The sequence below is a fragment of the Corticium candelabrum genome, chromosome 21, assembly GCF_963422355.1.
Source record: "Corticium candelabrum chromosome 21, ooCorCand1.1, whole genome shotgun sequence".
NCBI lineage: Eukaryota > Metazoa > Porifera > Homoscleromorpha > Homosclerophorida > Plakinidae > Corticium > Corticium candelabrum.
The window spans coordinates 2,991,587-3,010,768 of NC_085105.1; the positions used below are offsets into that span (position 1 = coordinate 2,991,587).

Here is a 19,182-nt window from a genome sequence, read left to right on the forward strand (position 1 = left end):
GTCAGATGACTTTATATATATACTGCCTGATTCTATCCAATACATACGTCTACAAAACAGAAGGCTCTACTTGAGAACTATAGAGACATTGATTTTATTGAAGCCTTGCATTTCCAGACCAAAAACGCCCTTTGTCGTTTTCTCCAATAGGGACCTTCAAGGTTAGCATGCCCAGAGCTGTATGTATATACGGCTCTGATCATGCTCAGATCACTACTGTACTGGAAGAGCTGTTACTGCTTAGTATACATGCACAAATAAATTGCCACAAACACAGCTAGACTGCTTACCCTGCCAAAGGATTGACGACTAGATCACTGATTGCTCCCAGGTTCTTACTTATCACTGCTTGGTGATAACCATCCTCGCTGACCACACCTATTTCACCTCTTGAGTCTGTGTAGTATATGTTTCCAGTTATCCAGTCGACTGACAAACTAGTCGGCGTAACGCCATTTTCTAGTCGAAACAAAATTGAGCTGTTGCTTCCTGCAATTGATGCTCTCATAATTGCTTGCTCTGTTTCAGATGTCCAATAGAAAGCCTCAGCTTCAGAATTATAATCAACAGCTGCAGGAGGATGAGAATCAGATATCTTGATAGGATTGAAGATTTGATGACCAAAATTCTTTGTTCCCTCCTTTGGGACTACTCCGTGTATAGAGTAAGCTTCCGTAAAGAGAAAAAAAGTGGGCGAAACTATAAAGCAAAATACTAGATTTTAAACGAATAGAAGTGCACAGAGAAAGAAGATTACTAGTGCAACTGTCTAATGAAGTCCCTTGATTGTGAGGACAAATACATCGTACACTACCCGAAGGTGAAGGAAGACAAATATGGTTGCTAGGGCAACCACCATTGTTTACAGAACAAGGGCTGTAGACTGAAACACAAAGAGCGTTTGTCTCCGCACAACGTCAGGCACTCTGATCAACACTGAACTACCTTTCTTTCTTTTTTCTTTGGTTGTTAGGCGAGTCGGTTGTCCAAGCTTTGGAAAGATCTTCAAGTTGGTCATCTTGTCTGTTCCTCCATTAACACTTGTCGTCGGTATTTGAATAACCGACTCGGACTTCTCGTCACCGACAAGAATATGTTTCGTCGTGTGATATGAATCCAAAGTTAGTCCATAAGGACGATAACCATAACTCCATAATGTATTATATATATTCCCTTTTGCATGCACTATACCATTGTTTCCTGATGAATCAACAGACTCGATCTGACAAATTGCAATTGACAACAAGAATCACTCATCGACCAACGCGCACACAGACAGACAGACAGACACACACACACACACACACACACACACACACACACACACACACACACACACATACACACACACAGACACACACACACACAGACACAGACACACACAGACACAGACACACACACACACACACACACACACACACACACACACACACACACACACACACACACACAGACACACACACACACACACACACACACACACACACACAGACACACACACAACAACAACAACAACAACAACAACAACAGCAGCAGCAGGCTGTTGAACATGCCAGGACAAACCGTGAACGTTGAGATTCCATAAGATATCCAGAATAGTCGCAGTTTGCTAGCACTGTACATCAGTCCATTGACACGTCTCCCAACCACTAATTTAGGAAAGCTAGTGCCACTTGAAATTGCTCCTGTCATAGAAGACTTGTAGATCCAGTATCCGGCACCGAATTCAAGCCAAAATATAGTTCTATAACAGCAAAATTACAAATTCTAAAAGGAAAAAATCAAAATATCAAGATCAAACAGTACATAACCATTGACCATCAAATAAAAAACGTCGAATTGTTTATCAATACATCTCTATACCTATAAAAGGCTGATCTGTCCGTCTGCCTCTGCCTGCCCGTCTGTCTGCATGGCTAGCAGCTGTCAGTGTGTAACATATCAATCACGCCAAAACTGCTACGCCAATCGCCACAACACCATGATTGAAGACCGCGTTCCACACCCCAATGCAAATGGTCGTTTTGGTTTTACGAGGAAACACTTATAGAGGGATCCTTTCGAGGTCCAAGAACCAACCATACTAGCGAAAATGCTCATATTGCTGCAAATTTTGCACGACGAACCTGTGAGTTTACGTCTGACGTCTGATAAAAAACGAAAGGGCCGTCTGATTCTAGCAGAAGGCAAAGTACGTCTGTTTTAATTTAACTTAAGCGATACCATGTCTGTATTGCGACATCCTGGAACCAGCCTAGCGCTATTAATTAGCGTACATTCTCTGTTTTTGTGCGTGTATTTCCCAGGCAACGCCTGGTCCCTCCGTGTAATACCTAATTTAATGTAACTCTAGAGGTCTTTTGTCTCTTCGGTCTGATGTCTGTATCTAGGCTTACGACAGTTGTTCGAGTTTCCGCATCTTCGACTCGCTAATTTATTACTAGCAACCAGCGCTCTTCAGGTTATTTCATCGTTCGATCGTCTGTTGTGGTACTTCTGCTTTTTCTTTCTTCTTTGTACTTGTGATCATTTTAGTGGCTAGAAATTGGCCACATTCCACCTAATTGTAAAGGTCATCGCGCTCTTCAATTTTCATCTTCTGCATTGTTTTGCATTTATTTATTGAATATTCTTTCTCTTTGATGTGGACGATTCTTTCCGTTTCTGGTGTGAATTTTAATGATGCGAGATGTTTGCATCAGTCACCCTACCTCTAATTTCATTTAGCGCTCATCTAATTCAGATTTTCTTCCTTGTTTCACGCTATCTTCTTTGTCTGTGATGTGGGACACTTCTCTTTGGCTTTGTGGTAAATGATGCAGTTGGGCGAGATCCTGATGTTTGCCACACAATCACACACTTTCCAGCGCTTTTCAAGCTTTCTTTTTCTTCATCATCCACTAGTTCACCTCTGCAGTTTATTCTTCATTATCTTGTTCTTCCTGATACCTCTTCTAACAGATGAACTGGATTCTTGCACGCCGCACTTCACTTACTTGTCAGCACTCTTCAGGATTCTTTGTCTAGTTGCTGTGACAGCTGTACTACGCTGTAACTCTATATCTTGCTTAGTATATATCTAGTACGAATACATGCACATCTCTAGACAAATGTGTCTTACTTTGATTCTGGATCAACGACGATGTCTATAAGATTTAGTATCCATGTCCGAACTAGAATCGCTGCTCTTCTCTGTCCATCTCTACTGACAACATTGATACTTTTACTTCCTTCGTCGATGTAGTATATCAGGTCGCTGTTCCAGTCCACTGCTAACCCTCGCACTCGCATTCCCAGCCATCGAATGAGCGTTCGTGAGCTACCGTTAGATTCTATTGCCACTAGGCTTCCTAATGTTTGATTGCAATACAAGACTGTGTCTGTGTTCTGATCGTAACTGACGGTTTCCGCTCCGTTCTCGATTTTCATCGGTGCGACGACTTCTTTCAATCTGTTACCGCTGATGGACGTTTCGAAACCTCGAATAGATTCGCTGGTTGCAACAAGTAAGTAATTTTCGGGTGCTAAAAGATATTCATTTAATAAAAGTGTTGTGGGAACTGCTAAGTTCGACATACTGTACCTTTGCAAGTTCCATCTGATTGGATGTCGCCGTAAGCGCAAGCGCATTCTCGGTAATGTGGTGTGGGAAGGCAGAGTTGATTGCAATCGTAAGACTGCGAGGTAGTACACTGGTTTGAGCCTGTAGGAAATAGACTAGATATATGTTGAGTATATCCCAGCAAGTGCATGGAAGTGCGTAGTCGGTGAACAAGTCTCTTGAAACTTTAGACATCTTGTGACCTTTGGTGCTGTCTAGAGAACTGAACAGGCGTTATAGCCTTTATATTGAGTAAAACTTGTGTGCTCAGCGATTCTCAATCACGTACAAATTAAGTACCCGGTAGTAAATGTACGATATCTACAGGATCGATGTGCATGCGCATACATGCATGGTTGCATTCTGCATGACAAAAAGTAAACTTGGTCTCACAAGTCTTGATGCATGCTTTTCCACGGCAACCGTTGCATGCAGAAACTGCTCTAATTGAAGACTTCAAGCGTATCATGCACTTTTAGAGTTTGTATGCATGGCGGCGTATAAACGGTCTATCTGTAGAGGTTAATTAAAGATGCAATTAGCTATAGGAACGTTTTCAGCATTTAGAGTTACACACGCATTGAGTATACATATCACACAAGTCTAGTACTACAAGGCAACTGAGTTTCTCTCTAATTAGACTCTAAAAGTACATGCATAACTATCATACTAACCTTCACAAGCGTATACTTTCCTAATTAATTGCAGATAAACAATGAAAACGTTTAGATCTACAAACGCTACTGCATGCATGCATGCATACATGCAATTACCTCCATGACGAGTTGACTTGTATGCCACAATCCCTTTGAGGTCACTGGATGATTTGTAATAGTTATTACTGGATTGCTTCGTCGACGAGGCTGTTATCCTCTTGACGGTTTTTGAGCCATCAACCCAATACAAGTAAGAAGTTACAACCATCTCATAGAAATCGTTCTCCTCTGAAGTAGCTATCTCTTTTTCAGAAGAACCAGTAACCGTTTTTGTCATAATCTAGACGTTTACAAATACATAATAATCTATTAATACAATCTTGTATAATACAATTAAATAAGTATACTAAAACGGTAAGAGCTATATAGACTAATGTACCGTCCAATGTTTACTCCACAATGACGAGTAGTATTGAGCCCAGTATAATGTGTTTGAGTTGTGCAGCACCAATCCTCTTACTCTGTCTGTGCTGCTTATGATCTGAAATACCGAAGTGATTTGTCCATTCATGTAAGATTTTACTATTCTTGCTTTGTCGTTGCCACCGTATTTCTCGTCTGTCCAGTACATGTAGCTGCAATAACACACAATCGCTTAATTAATTAATCGATCAAAAACGCCTAGGTCATATATACATATAGAACTATTAATTAACGCATGCGCGGCGCGCGCGCGCACACACACACACACACACACACACACACACACACCACACACACACACACACACACACACACACACACACACACACACACACACACACACACACACACACACACACACACAACGAGACACGACAGACAGACAGACAGACAGACAGACAGACAGACAGACAGAGACAGACACGATAGTAGTGTTTTAGCTAAAAAGATTGACAGAATAGTTTGAAGTAATGACTCTGTAGATGATAGCTACAAACATGCATCAGATGACTGTTGGTTAGATTTTTTCTACGACCACCATGGTCGTCTATCTTGAACTCTTAGTGATATACGTAGCCTTTTCTGTATTAGCATCAATGTTTTAATACAGTAATGGGACGCGTCTAAAGAGTAAACGCGCAAAGTTAAATTGCTCCGCCCACAGGGTGGGGGTGGGTAACGCTTTGCATCTATATACTAAAATAACTACTCGAGCCAGTTGACCTCTAATTATATGACCTCGTGTGCTGGTTTACCTCCGTCATCATTGAGTCGCATGCAGCTGGGAACTGCATGAATGGGCGTCTTAGAGCATTGCATGGCAATCCACTAGCTCTCAAAGATGCGTACTATCTTTACCATTTAGCTAGTAGCCGCCTCCGGCTTCGCCACAATTAGATATGTGTAGGTTAAAACTATACATCATCTGTCTAGAAAGTGGGTCGATACCATTGCATCCATGTTAGAAGATGTATGCTTACAAAGACATTTACGGTCTAGAAGTAGAAAGACATCGTGAGTATAGAGGTCTACCGAGTCGTTCCCTTGTTCACATGCGAGACTATACCACAATCACTTAATTATGCTTCTAGACATGCGACGCGTGTGGAGTCTTACCCATTCTCTGGATCCAGAGCAATAGATGAGACACGTACATTTTCCCGTAGTATCTTGATGTATCGTCCGTCTAGTCTTGCCACTCCTAGAATTTTCTCTTCTTGATCACTGAAGTAAAGCAGTCTACTCACCCAGTCTACAGCAATAGCAGTCAATTCCGTGGTGAAACCCTTCGCGAGATCTCTTCTGTGATTTCCTTGAAGCTTGTCAACAGATATGACGCCTTTCTTTGCATCCGTCCAGATTATCTCTTGAGAGGATGCATCGTAATCTAGTTGCGTAGCTGACACATCATCTAGAGATTTCATCCCAGAAACTGATCTTGGAAAAGATGTGTCGGCGTAGACAAACTCTAGCTTAGAGTCATCTCGGCTCAACGCCATAAACTGACTAGGAACTGGAAAAAGCAAGTACAGTATCATATCATTTAGTTCATTCTCATGCAAGTATAGTAAATAGTTTGTTCGTTTTCCTCTCTGTCATAGGTAACAGCTGGTTTTTCTTTGTCGTAAGACATTTGTGCACATGCAACCTTTATTGTCTGCAGACTTATTGTCCCGCAAGTTTGTTTATCTGTGCATTCGTCTAGAATGCACTCGTTCTAGAGCTAGATAGCGCTTACTTGCAGAGCCGACTTGCAACTGCTCGTAGATCATAACTGCAGCTACTAGCAGAGCAGCCATGATTCGCCACAGATTCATGACTTCAATGCTGTTTAGGTATAGCCAGTCTAGGACACAGCTGCTGAGTACTGGCTCGATTGGCTAGAGTGATCAACGTTCAGGAAAGTCATAGTATCCAAGATAATTTTATTAGAAGGAGGAGGTACTACCTAGATAATAGATATTTCCGGAAAGAAACAGGAAAACATTTGCATCCTTATCTATAGAATAACATTTTTCTTTGTACATCTTCTCCTCATAAGCTGTTTAGTTAATTAATAAACCAAGATGCCTAGAGAGACTAAACGCATTGGCTCAGATTGACTCCTTACCTTCGTCGGATCTTCATAGTCGTAGATCACCGCGTAACTTCGCGGTCAGATACCTTCACCGGACGAACTTCACCAAACTTGCCGAAAGAAATTTCTGAGCCCAAGTATGTGCATGCGTGAATCGCACCGTGCTGCCGGTCATCAGACCGAGACTCTGTTGACTTGCAAATAGGAAGTCACGGAAAGAAACAGGAAAATGTTTGCATCCTTATATATAGAATAACATTTTTCTTTGTACATCTTCTCCTCACAATCTGTCTAATTATACCAAGATGCCTAGCTAGAGACTAATTAGACGCACTGGCTCGTCCATGCAGAAGCATCTTCTAGCTAAGTACTGCTCATTGATCGCGCATGCACTACAGACTAATAAATGCATTTATCATTACATTATTTTGGCTAATATTACTATTTTGTAAATACAAAACATCTATATTCGCATCGACTGTTGAAGTTGAAGACATGCACTTGTGCATGGCAAGCTGATTTGCTAGACGGCTTTTTCTCTAGTATATTGTCGAGTATGGTCGAGCAACAGTACTAAATAGATTGCGCGCACTAGCTATATCTCTGATGTGCATGAGGAAGATACAGTATATTAGATTGAGTTTCAGGCGCAATGTATGACAACGTAACACAACTCGCGAGCAATGTAGACACTGCGTGAAACTGTCTGTGCTGCGACGTCATACGTATACACCTGCATGACAACACGTTGGATATAAAGTCGGCAGCTGCTAGATTGCTTGAATCGACTGCCTCCCCAGAACATTCCTTCCCGCATGATTCAGCAAGAGCCATGCAGTTAGCACCATGTGCGACTCTAGAGACCATAGGCACCGACCGTAGGACCGTGACTCTTTTAGTCACAACATTCACAGCAGCCCCGTGGTCAATGAAACAAGCGACGTCTTTGAATCCTCACAAACTGAAACAGCAGATTCATTGTGCTCATTCAGTAAGTCTAGAGACATAATTAAATTATAGCTCCAGCAAGCAGAAGTTCTCTGCACGCTTCTGGGTTACCCGGTATCCTTCATGAGCGCTGAATTCTTCACAATTATCTTTCTGCTCTTGATCTTTGATGTCGATATCGTGTTTCCGTATGAAACGTCTGAGCCCAGACATGTCGCCTAGCTTGGCAAACTGCAAACTTTGATGAGATTCGCGAGACGACTGCAGAGACCGAGCTAGCGTTGGTGTTTCCCATTCTTTGTCAAACCGACTAGAGCGCGGCCCCGTTCCTCGGACACCATCATATTCCGGACGCGAGTTCTCAGTTATTCGTTTTTGAACGCAGTCCCTACCACATCATAAATGTAGGTATCCAAGTTGTAATTGAGCACACCAAAAGAGAGCATTGTACCTCTTCTCTGCTTATAGTGAGATTGAAAACAGTGCGGAGCCTTGCCTACCCCGTTCATCGGACAAACGCATTGTTCACCGGACAGTAGCGTCTGAATTGCACACACGCATCTTTCAGCCTAGTTACTTATATATCGCTAATCAACAACTCTTTACCTACAAATCGTGTTGTTACCCTGCATGTCAGCCAAGATTTGTATGAGTTGCAGTCGGTCAAACCCCCGTGGTAACGGGCCCAATCGTCGGACACCAATTTTCTTGCCTTCCTACCTTCTCAGCAACAGCTCTAGGTTTCAAATAACTGCAGTTGATTAAATTCAGCTATCTGAAACGCTGCAGAACGCAGAACACTTGCCTAGAGTGCTTGGTGGCAATTCTGAGTCATTTCTCCTGCAACCACGCCCCCACTAGGACGTGTAAAAGATGTCGCTTGAACGAACTAGCCGTTCAACAAAAAAGACGACAACCGAAACCGATGAGAGGGCAGGATTGAAGTGCTAAAACGCTCTTTTACCCTTTGCAAAGAAAGTCGATCGCTGCGTAGCGCGCGTTGACAAGGACTTGACGTTATCTAATTCAGCTTTACCTAGGAGAAGCACGGGTGAAGGTTCTAGCTGCTCTGATACTAAACAAAGTTCCTGCATTCGGTACAGCTGGTTGTACAAACGATGACGTGCTGCACTTCGTGACGGTGCAAGGTCAGGCAATGATAGATATCAAACTAAGATAGAAACACCTGCAAACGTCCTATTCAGAGCCAAGTAACAATTTAGGGACCTTGAAAGGAAAGCAAGGGCTGTTGCTGTGCGAGTTGGGAGAATGTGCTCACTGCAAAGCTAGAACATGGATGACGTGATTCGTCTGCTACATCCGGTGCATCAAGCCTGTGTAGTTGTGCTGCAAGACACTCAGGAGTGCAAAGACAAAACGACTGTCCGACGAAAGAGGCGTTACCTCGACTCAATGAGCGTGCGCTATCTCTTCTGGAGAGCGGAGACATAGTCTCGCGTAGCCAAACCCCTCCCCTTCTTGATATCTACCGGCGGGAAAGGGTTTGGTGAAATTGCACACAAGTAGTGGTGTCAGCCGCCACCGACTTCCGGGTGGCAGATAATTACATTAACGTAAACGTGTAATCAACCGCACGCAAGTTGATTGTTAGTTGCACACAATGGATCCGAACTGTTGTGCTTTGTGCTTTGTGCTTGGAGCCTCTTTTCAGCAAACGCAAAACAAAGAAAAAGAAACGGCTCTCGCAATGCTCAAGCAATGTAGATATCTTGGCAAGTCTAGACTAGTCGGACATTCTTTTGTGGAGCAGCTGATTAGATAGAAGCAGCTGGATCGAGCCTGTTTGTGATTCATTGCCGAACGTAGCTTGCTTCGTTTCCTAGGCTAGATCAGCAAATTCAAGGATTGCTGGAAGAGATCGAGAAGATGGCACGGCAAGTCGAAATAATTAATTACGCAGAGGTTAGCGCGCAGTTTGCGTGAATTCGTAGCTAACTAAACGCCCTATACCAAGAACAATACCATACTATCGTAAAATCGGTCCATTGATTGTTGTCAGCCTTCCAACAAGTGATTTCTCGTCGACAACAGAGAGAAGAATGTTTCCAGTAATTATCACCTGTCAACTTAACCTTCATCTAATTACTAGTTGGAAAGACGTGGGCGTATGCCTGGCGCCACAGCTTATGTGCAATTTCACCAAACCCTTTCCTGCCGGTAGATATCATGAAGGGGAGGGGTTTGGCTACGCGAGACTAGCGGAGACAGTGATAGTGTTGTGTTAGCTAGTCACCTTTATACCTATCTCAGGTGCGAAGTTGCAGAATTGTCTTTGCGTTTTCATGGGGGAGGTCGTGTCCGGTGAATGATGGTGGTGTCCGATGAACGGGGTCGCAGAGAAGGATCACGTTTACCGTCCTAGCTTAGCCGTTTCAAGCCTTTCGAAGTCCCGCGTCTGGAATCACAGTCTTTACTAATCCTTCTTACTGTGGGCTCTAGGAAAGCTCAGTCTTACTTCGTTTACTTCTTGCACGGCTGTCCAATGATTAATGGTGTCCGATAACAGTGGCTTCGCTCGAGACAGTATCTACCCTGCACGGCCGTCTATCTAGCGTACTAGCTGCCACGTGACTTACACATGCAATGCCAGGTAGGATTGACTCAAAGATGACGACGCCTCACCGTTCATGCACTAGACACACACACACACACACACACACACACACACACACACACACACACACACACACACACACACACACACACACACACACACACCACACACACACGCGCGCGTAACAGGTAAAGCTGGATTTAAGCTGGATTTACAATATGCAAAACGCTGAGCGTCGCGTCGCGTCACGTCGCGTAGTACAAATTCAAATTGTAAATGGTCTACGCGACGCGACGTTCGACGGACGCGACGCGACGCGTCCAAATAGAACCAAGTTCTACTCGAGCGTCGAACCGGAAGCTGTACACGTCGCGTCGGAAGTAGCACCTTGATTCCGACCAATCACAGCCAACTGTAGATGCATGTGTGGCTTCCGTGGGCAATGATTATTGATTTGGGCTCTGTACTCGACGTTGAGCGGTCTATAGATTGTGTATGGAGCTATCCTTGATTGTGGATGATCAACTGCAAGACGTACAAAGACCTGCGTGCATGGGAGAACGCCTAGAAATTGATTTTGAGCAAGCTGGGGGTTGCGGCAGAGTTGTGCTAGTAGAAAATCAAAGCGCGAGTGGTCAGTTCAATAATTCAGGCAGCGACGTTTACGGCGCGCAGAAATCGTATTGTGAATGGTACGACGCTTGTGACGCGTACGTGCCACTCCCACGCAAGACAACGTGACAGGACGCACGCGACGCGACGCTCAAGCGTTTCCATATTGTAAATCCAGCTTTACAATATGGGAACGCTTGAGCGTGGCGTCGCGTCGCGTGCGTCCCTGTCACGTTGTCTTGCGTGGGAGTGGCACGTATCTCGTCACACGCGTCGTACCATTAAATGATTTACAATACGATTTCAGCGCGCGGTAGACGTCGCTGCCTGAATTATTGAACTGACCACTCGCGCTTCGATTTTTTACTAGCACAACTCTGCCGGAATCCCCAGCTTGCTCAAACTCAATTTCTACGCGTTCTCCCATGCACGCAGGTCTTTGTACATCTTGCAGTTGATCATCCACAAGCAAGGATAGCTCCATACACAATCTATAGACCGCTCAACGTCGAGTACAGCGCCGAAATCAAGAATCATTGCTCACGGAAGCCACACGTGCATTTATAGTTGGCTGTGATTGGTCGAGATCAAGGTGCTACTTTCGACGCAACGTGAAGAGCTTCTGGTTCGACGCTCAAATAGAACTTGGTTCTGTTTCGACGCGTCGCGTCCATCGAACGTTGTGTCGCGTCGACCATTTACAATTTGAATTTGTACTACGCGACGTGACGAGACGCTCAAACGTTTGCATATTGTAAATCCAGCTTAACAGTAAAATTTGTCCCGAAGATGCATGCACAGTTCTAATTAAATTCTACTCGGTTGCCTAGTGCCGAGCGGGCGAAGTTGTTGTTACGTTACAGTTAGTATGCTAGACGATGGACCCACTGCGTTTTCGGTCTCTAGGCATCTTCGTATACAAGTGACTAGCTCACTTCTATAGTTCAACTCAGAAAAAGGTAATCACATATGTTAGTAGATAATTTAGTAAGCTCTGTCAGCCTAGAATCCTAATCTATGTAACTAGAACAAGCAAACTAGCTCACGAATTGAATCACGTGACCGCAGGAGTGCATGCCGTGCTGGACAGCAGGCAGAGATGAAGCTGAATAAGTTGTCTAAATGTATAGAAACGGCTTCAGAAACTTCTTGTACAGTAGCTATGTAGCGATCTAAACACATACTGCGCTTTTTAGTTATGATATGGAAGAAGTATGTAACAATTACTTGACTGACGCCTATAGTACCTAGCCTCGTCCCCAGACTCTCTCGCGCTAGTCTTGTCCGGTCCCCGTATGCATGGGACTCTAGCAATAAAAAGGAAAGACTATAAGAGCGAACAGTTTACGGATACGCCACAATGACTGACTGAAAGTGAGCAAATTCAAAGCCACGCATGTGCGTGCATGTAAATTATATGCAATAAACTCGGCTCCCTAAAGATTTTTGATTATCAGAACGCTTCGTTCCCACAACCTCTTCCTTCCTATACATCCTGTGTGTGTGAGTACTTTTCACTGTCACTGTCTTTAATTAAGCAGTGCAAGCGCTTCTGTGCAAGTAATTATAAAACTCCAAATCATTACGGAGCTCTGAAACGTTGTCATTTTGCTAACCATAACACCAATTTTAAATCATCACTACCAGCTCATCTTGTTTCATCTAATGATATTAGTAATGAATCAGCAGAGAATTGCTCTCCTGTGGAGTAAAATATTGTCTTAACAACTCCATCCTCAGGCGCTAGTACCTCATACTAAACAGTAAAGATACCAAGCTTTTTATCAACCAGAATATTATTAAATGTTTCCTTACTTTGTCTTTGTAACATTCCACATTCATGAGAATTTCACCAGCTGCAACTTGCTGTCCTTCAGACACAACAACTTCAAGTACCTCCCCAGGAATTGGCGATGTTGTGGGAAGATCCTTGAATTTAATCAATAAAGCACCGCTGTGGTACACTTGACTGGCAGTAAATCGAACTTGCTCTATAACACCATCAAACGGAGAAAGAATTTCAACCTAGAAAGAACAACATCAGACTGTTACCCACTCCTAATATTTGGTGAAATGGTCTCACCTGTAATTTCATTGTCTCAATCATTAACAGTGGTTGATCTTTAGTCACCCTTTCTCCATCAGAAACATGGACCTTGACAACTTTACCATTGTCTGCTGCAATGAGTTGAAAATTCTGGCCAAACTGCATTCCACTCAATTCCTGGACAAACTTGGGAACGAATAAATGAACTTGGTAGTTACCATCCTATATATACATATGACACTAACGCACAAGTAAGATGCACTACAACAATGATTTGGTCACCTCAGTAAAGAGATGGATTGTATCATTCGAGAAAACTGCTTTACAACCAAAAGAGTGGTTGTCCACAGATCCGCTCACAGTCATTGCAGGACTGTCATATTCAGTAATATAACCACTGATATCTAACATTCTGTCATCACCAGGCAATTGAACACTGTAGCTCCCATCTAACTTCCTTCTCATAACAACCTCGACAGCTAGAAAAAAGAATAAATCGACGTGATACACACTTAGGTGTCAAGCAATCACAAGATACCTACTTTCATCCATTCCTGTTGAGAACTTAATTCCAGATGATTGTGGAAGACAAACCCTCCACAAATCATTGCTACTAAATGGTGATGTTGGATCTACATACAGTGTTGCATTACAAACATTGTATTCAATTTTGAAGATAAATTGTATAAACATACAGTTAGCACAACAATTAATAGTCTCAATTTTGTGTTAAGTACACCGACTGCTACAACATCAGCATATGTCACATGTCATTTCCATGAATACAACCAATACAGCACATGTGGTAATGATCCTACTGGCACTGATTTTGATCAATTCATTTTCATTGTGGCATTTACGTACTGTGCAACTGTGCAACGTCTATTCAAATTTCATTTTGTTTATTCTCAACTAACAAATTCAGCATTCATCTCCCTTGTATTCACAACCTGCTCTTCAGTTCCTCAAGTGATGAGCACGTTCTACGATTTGCATGCTACTTCCAACAACCTTATGTGTCAAACACACAGAATAATTCGTACAAAATATGCATAATGTTTCATTTGTATGATGCAGAATAAGGCTCCACGTTGCCAGCCTAATTCGTGCATATGCACATTCTGTCAACCAAAGCACATTATTAGCTTGTATTTAATAATTGCCACCCTATTCCACTATTCAGAACCAATAAATGATAGTCATCCTCACTTTATTGCCATCTCAATTTACTATATTAAAAATCAGAATACTCTGTAATGTTAGAATGCAATTTACAGCAAGTAACAACAACCTACATTAGAACGCTTAAACACAAACAGTTGTACAATACTCAAACACAATGCCCTACCAGCAAGTGCAATTCCCTCATGAATCTGTGCTTCCTGGCTGTGAAGCAGAAACACAAGTGCTGCCTGTGCTAAAATCTTGCTTGGAAGGGACGATGGAGGTGGAAACAAGCTCTGATGATGTTCCTTGATAAAGTCAGTATTGACATTGCCAGCAAAGAAACTTGGATGACTAGCAAGTCTGGAAAGAAAACTAAGGTTTGTGGGAATACCAACCACCTGCAATAACACAACCCAGTTCCTTATCATGTCAGATTAATATATAATAACTTTCATAAACTTCGTACAAAAATCATAATTATTTGTTAGTAATATAATCTTACATGATATTTGTTGAGAGCATCAATCAAACTATACAAAGCTGACGATCGATCTTCGCCCCATACAACAACCTTTGCTATCATTGGATCATAGTAGATGCTGATATCATCACCTGAAACGACAAATGTGGAGTCGCATACTCAATCAACAAATTGACAAGTCGATCACCTTGCCTGACTCCAGTTTCAACTCGAGATACATCATCTGGAGCCGAAAGATAATACAACTTGCCAGCAGCCGGTTGAAAATCCCTTCAACAACAGTTCGTCAAAAATTGACTAAGTCAAAGTACAGATGTTCAAACAACTGACTGACCTATCGGGATCTTCAGCATAAACACGAGCTTCAAATGAATGTCCTTCTAGTGGAATCTCATTTTGAGACAATGGTAAGGGATGACCAGCAGCAACCTTCGTGAGGCAAACACAAGCTCCCATTGCCTCTCTACAAATCACTACCCAACTTCCAAAATCACCTGGAACTGCCACTCAACTAAATCCGTGTTTGTAATCATTTCAGTTACAGGATGTTCAACCTAATCAGAGTCATTACATAATCAGGTGCTAATAACATAATACATAATACATAATATTGCCGATGTAAAACAACTTACTTGAAGTCTAGTGTTCATCTCCATGAAATAGAACCTCTTGTCAACATCCATGATAAATTCCACCGTCCCTAAAATCCAAAAATATCACAATTTTGATGACAGCAACGCCACCCAAATAAAAATATCACGCAATGAAATGTCATCCAACTACATACCTGCTCCAACATATCCTACAGCTTTAGCAGCTCTTACAGCTGCCTCTCCCAAATCACGACGAACATGGTCATCAACACCAGGCTAAAACCAACACACACCATTTACAATCAGAAATGATTACAATAACCAAGATGAGATTCTGACAGCAGGAGCTTCTTCAATAATCTTCTGGTGTCTTCTCTGGACACTACAGTCTCGTTCATATAAGTAGACAGCATTCCCGTGTCTATCAGCAAAGACCTGAACCTCAACATGTCTAGAAAAAGTATTACAGTAATAACGTTAATTGCTAAACTTAGAACTACCAAGTAACCAATTAGCTCACCGTGGTCGACCAATGTATTTCTCTAAAAGAACTTGATCGTTTCCAAATGTGCTTTTTGCTTCACTACGAGCAGATTCCAACTGACTTTCAAATTCATTCATTGAGTTCACAATTCTCATACCCTACAGTGACAGTGTGTCATCAAGAAATCTTAACAGTCTACAAACTAAACAGACACTCACACTTGCAACTATTGCCCACACACACCTAGACTAAACCTAAACATCAGGCGCTGCCTCTCAGAGGTCACACCCCCAGCTGTTAAGCTGGGCCTTGTGTGCTACTCAGGAAACTCTGGGACTGCGCTAGCAAACTCCTGGAGCTGGGCCAGGCACTTGCAGAAGCACTGACTTGTGAAGCCAACTGTGGTGTGAGCACCTAAAGTTTCATCAGGACCCCAGTGGCTGATGTCATGTCACAGCCGATGGCCACTTAGGTCCCAATGACCAGGTACTCATTTACACATGTACTCCTGAGTTGAGAAAAGCAAACGTGTGTTAGTTTCTTGCTTAAGGAAATTATGCCATAGCTCGCCATTACTGTGACTTAAACTTGTGACCCTTCAAGGTCCCGGATGTAAACACTCCATAAGATGACTCTCCAACCAACTGAGCTATCACATCACACACACACACACACACACACACACACACACACACACACACAAGCCTCGATGCTAGGCCATCTTCACCTTACGTAGTGCAGTAACGTGCGTGATTATGAGTAGGGATCACATGACCAGAAACGACGTTGCCACCGTAAGGCGAAGATTGGCCTAGGGACACATTATGCATAAATACCCTCACGTGGCTCATTATCCAATTAATCAATAATCTTTTTTCAATTACTTTAATGAAGTAAGCTCCTCCTGGTTCATCATCATCACCTTGAGCAACATGGAAAAAATGTTTCCAGCTGCATAGGCTAGAGATCAAACGACAGCCGGCTGCAGATCAGCAGAACATTACAAATGCGTCGAACTGCAAGGATGATGTGGAAGAATCAACAAACACTTGCCACGCTAACGGCAATTGTAGACATGTAGTCTGCGCCGTGCATGCGCCACTCTTTGGATTGTAGAGGTCCTGAGAGGACATCTAGTCACAGAATCCTTGGAGGCACAGGTAAAATTACACTGGCAAAGCGGCACCAGCCCTGTGTGCATGCATAGACTTACGTTTTCGTTCATTTTTCTCACACTTCGATCATTTTCTTATGCACCGCATTCTTTGGCTAATTAACTAACTGACTCTACAGGCACCGCCTAGCAATAATCATTAAGCTAATTTAATTACATGCATAATGTATAAACAATCAATCGCAACATGAGAATGCCATCACGTGACAAACTAGGTCACGTGACATAATGTGTCCCTAAACCAATCTTCGCCTTACGGTGGCAACTTCGTTTCCGGTCATGTGGCTCCTACTCATAATCGCGAGCGTTACTCAAAATGGCCTAGCGTCGAGGCTACACACACACCTGCTTTTGATGTATACCAAGACTTCAAAGTCTCTTGACTGGTCATTATAAACAAGAGTCACTATACTAAATGCATTCACTTACCCTCCCTCCTCCTCCCAGTGCTGCTTTAATCATCAACGGTAGACCTATCTTTTCAGCCTCATACTTCAGCTTCCCATAAGACTGATCAATGTCGTGATATCCCAGAATGACTGGAACCCCAGCAGATGACATCATCTGTTTTGCTTCACTAGATTGTCAACAAACAACTAAGTCATTAAAAATCAATTAATTTTACCGTTTTAAATTGTGCAATACCAACATTTTGTCTCCCATACTTCGAATCGCTGATGCTGGAGGTCCAATAAAAACTATCCCTTCTTTTTCACACGCCTCAGCAAACTCAAAACGTTCAGATAGAAAGCCATATCCAGGATGTATTGCCTAGACAATGATCACAATTGCTAACTGGAAATGCTATATCATTCCAATACACTAGACCTCAGCGTTGCTTCGTTTAGCAGCTTCTATCAGATGCTCTACACACAAGTAACTCTTGTCTGCAGATGCTGAACCTATGTGTTGGGATTCATTGGCCTAGACAAGCAACAACAATACAACAATATCTTTGTTGTCCACATCTTATGTACATGTCTGTTCATCATACAGCAACCATACTCATATCACTGCCTACTAAAGTACTTACATTTCCTTTGGTCTTCATTCTGCAGTCTAAAATACTTATCACTCTCATTTAACAAAATGTAATTTAATAATTACAAGCTCCCATGGTATCTTTACTAATCGTTTGAACAAGTTTACAACATAATCCCAATGTCCCTAAATAAGTATATCAATTGACAACGTTAGTGCAATTCTTTACCTCTTCTGCCCTTCTGAAAGAGGCTAAAAGAGTCAGAGGCCTCTACCGGCTTTGCCTAAAGACATAGACCAGCAGAGAAGAGAACACATGACTTGTCAGCCATGCACATATAATTAACTACAAGCTCCATTTTCTGCATTTCCAGACCATCAGGAGATTAGACGGTCTTGCTTATTATCTAACTCTGCCATTAATTATTAAAGTTGGGTGACTGTAAAGCCTGATACCCATTATGGACCACAGTTACTATGGTAGCTATGCAATTAGTCATGATTCCGCCTCACTACGTCTCTAACTCATTTATCACTCCAGAAATTGGTTACATTGACGTTTGAGTTTAATACATACCTGTGGCCAAAATATGCACGGAATTAGCTCTGTAAGAAGCTCTCCGTTGATACCATTACCAGCTCAGAGAGCAATATTGTTGTCAAACCAGTGGCCGCATTCTACAGTCTCTAATTCTGGAATGCAGCTGTTTGTTTTTAATCCTCGTTAACATGTAACCCTTTACGGATGGGTCAGTCAAAAGTGGATGAGTCATGAGGACTTGTGTAATACTAATTTAATATTAAGTTATATTAAACAACTTGTGTAATATTAAATATTAACTTTTAGTAACATGATCAACGTATTGTACACCTCTCGCGTAGCCAGAGCCTCTCCGCCACCATACTTCCGGCGAGAAAGCCCCTAGGATGGCGAAGAGGGTCTGGCTACGCGAGACTACCTACCATCTGTACGTGGAGTGCGTGTCTGTCAGCATCACTGTACACAGCCACAGTCTTTATTCCTAACGTTTCAGCCGTACGCATTATACGACAGGCTATCTCTCCTCGGTTTGCAATTAGAACTTTCCTGATGTGACCTGCTGCACAGACGCCGAATAATTAACGTACTACGTAACCAGGTATATGCAACTCACCAGCCACGCTAGACTGGGTAGACAGGCAGCGGTTTGCATTTACAAGTGGCAGAAAAAACGCCATTCTCTTCAAGCTCGCATCCGGGAAAACGTAAACGTATTTTTTAGTCTGCGCATGCTTTGCGACTATAAATTTGTCTAACGCGCGC

General features: G+C 42.6%; 1 protein-coding gene across 3 annotated transcripts; it reads right to left on the reverse strand.

The window, feature by feature from the left end:
* Positions 1-12,390: 12,390 nt before the first annotated feature.
* On the reverse strand, positions 12,391-19,116 carry LOC134196224 (methylcrotonoyl-CoA carboxylase subunit alpha, mitochondrial-like). 3 transcript variants are annotated; one of them, XM_062665302.1, is made up of 19 exons: positions 19,034-19,116; positions 18,843-18,979; positions 17,727-17,822; positions 17,548-17,669; positions 17,328-17,475; positions 15,761-15,882; positions 15,580-15,691; positions 15,435-15,516; positions 15,280-15,347; positions 15,142-15,201; positions 14,982-15,076; positions 14,835-14,917; positions 14,669-14,778; positions 14,348-14,564; positions 13,542-13,631; positions 13,282-13,478; positions 13,036-13,221; positions 12,768-12,977; positions 12,391-12,708 (listed from the first exon to the last, which is right to left on the reverse strand). In XM_062665302.1, exons 1-19 carry the CDS (start codon positions 19,095-19,097, stop codon positions 12,601-12,603), a joined length of 2,307 nt encoding a protein of 768 aa, XP_062521286.1. In that variant the 5' UTR covers positions 19,098-19,116; the 3' UTR covers positions 12,391-12,600. The 3 variants fall into 3 exon arrangements, with proteins under 3 accessions (XP_062521286.1, XP_062521287.1, XP_062521288.1); XM_062665303.1 differs by having other exon boundaries at positions 18,843-18,976; positions 19,034-19,101; XM_062665304.1 differs by lacking the exons at positions 17,328-17,475; positions 17,548-17,669; positions 17,727-17,822; positions 18,843-18,979; positions 19,034-19,116 and adding an exon at positions 15,943-15,966.
* Between the last annotated feature and the right edge of the window lie 66 nt (positions 19,117-19,182).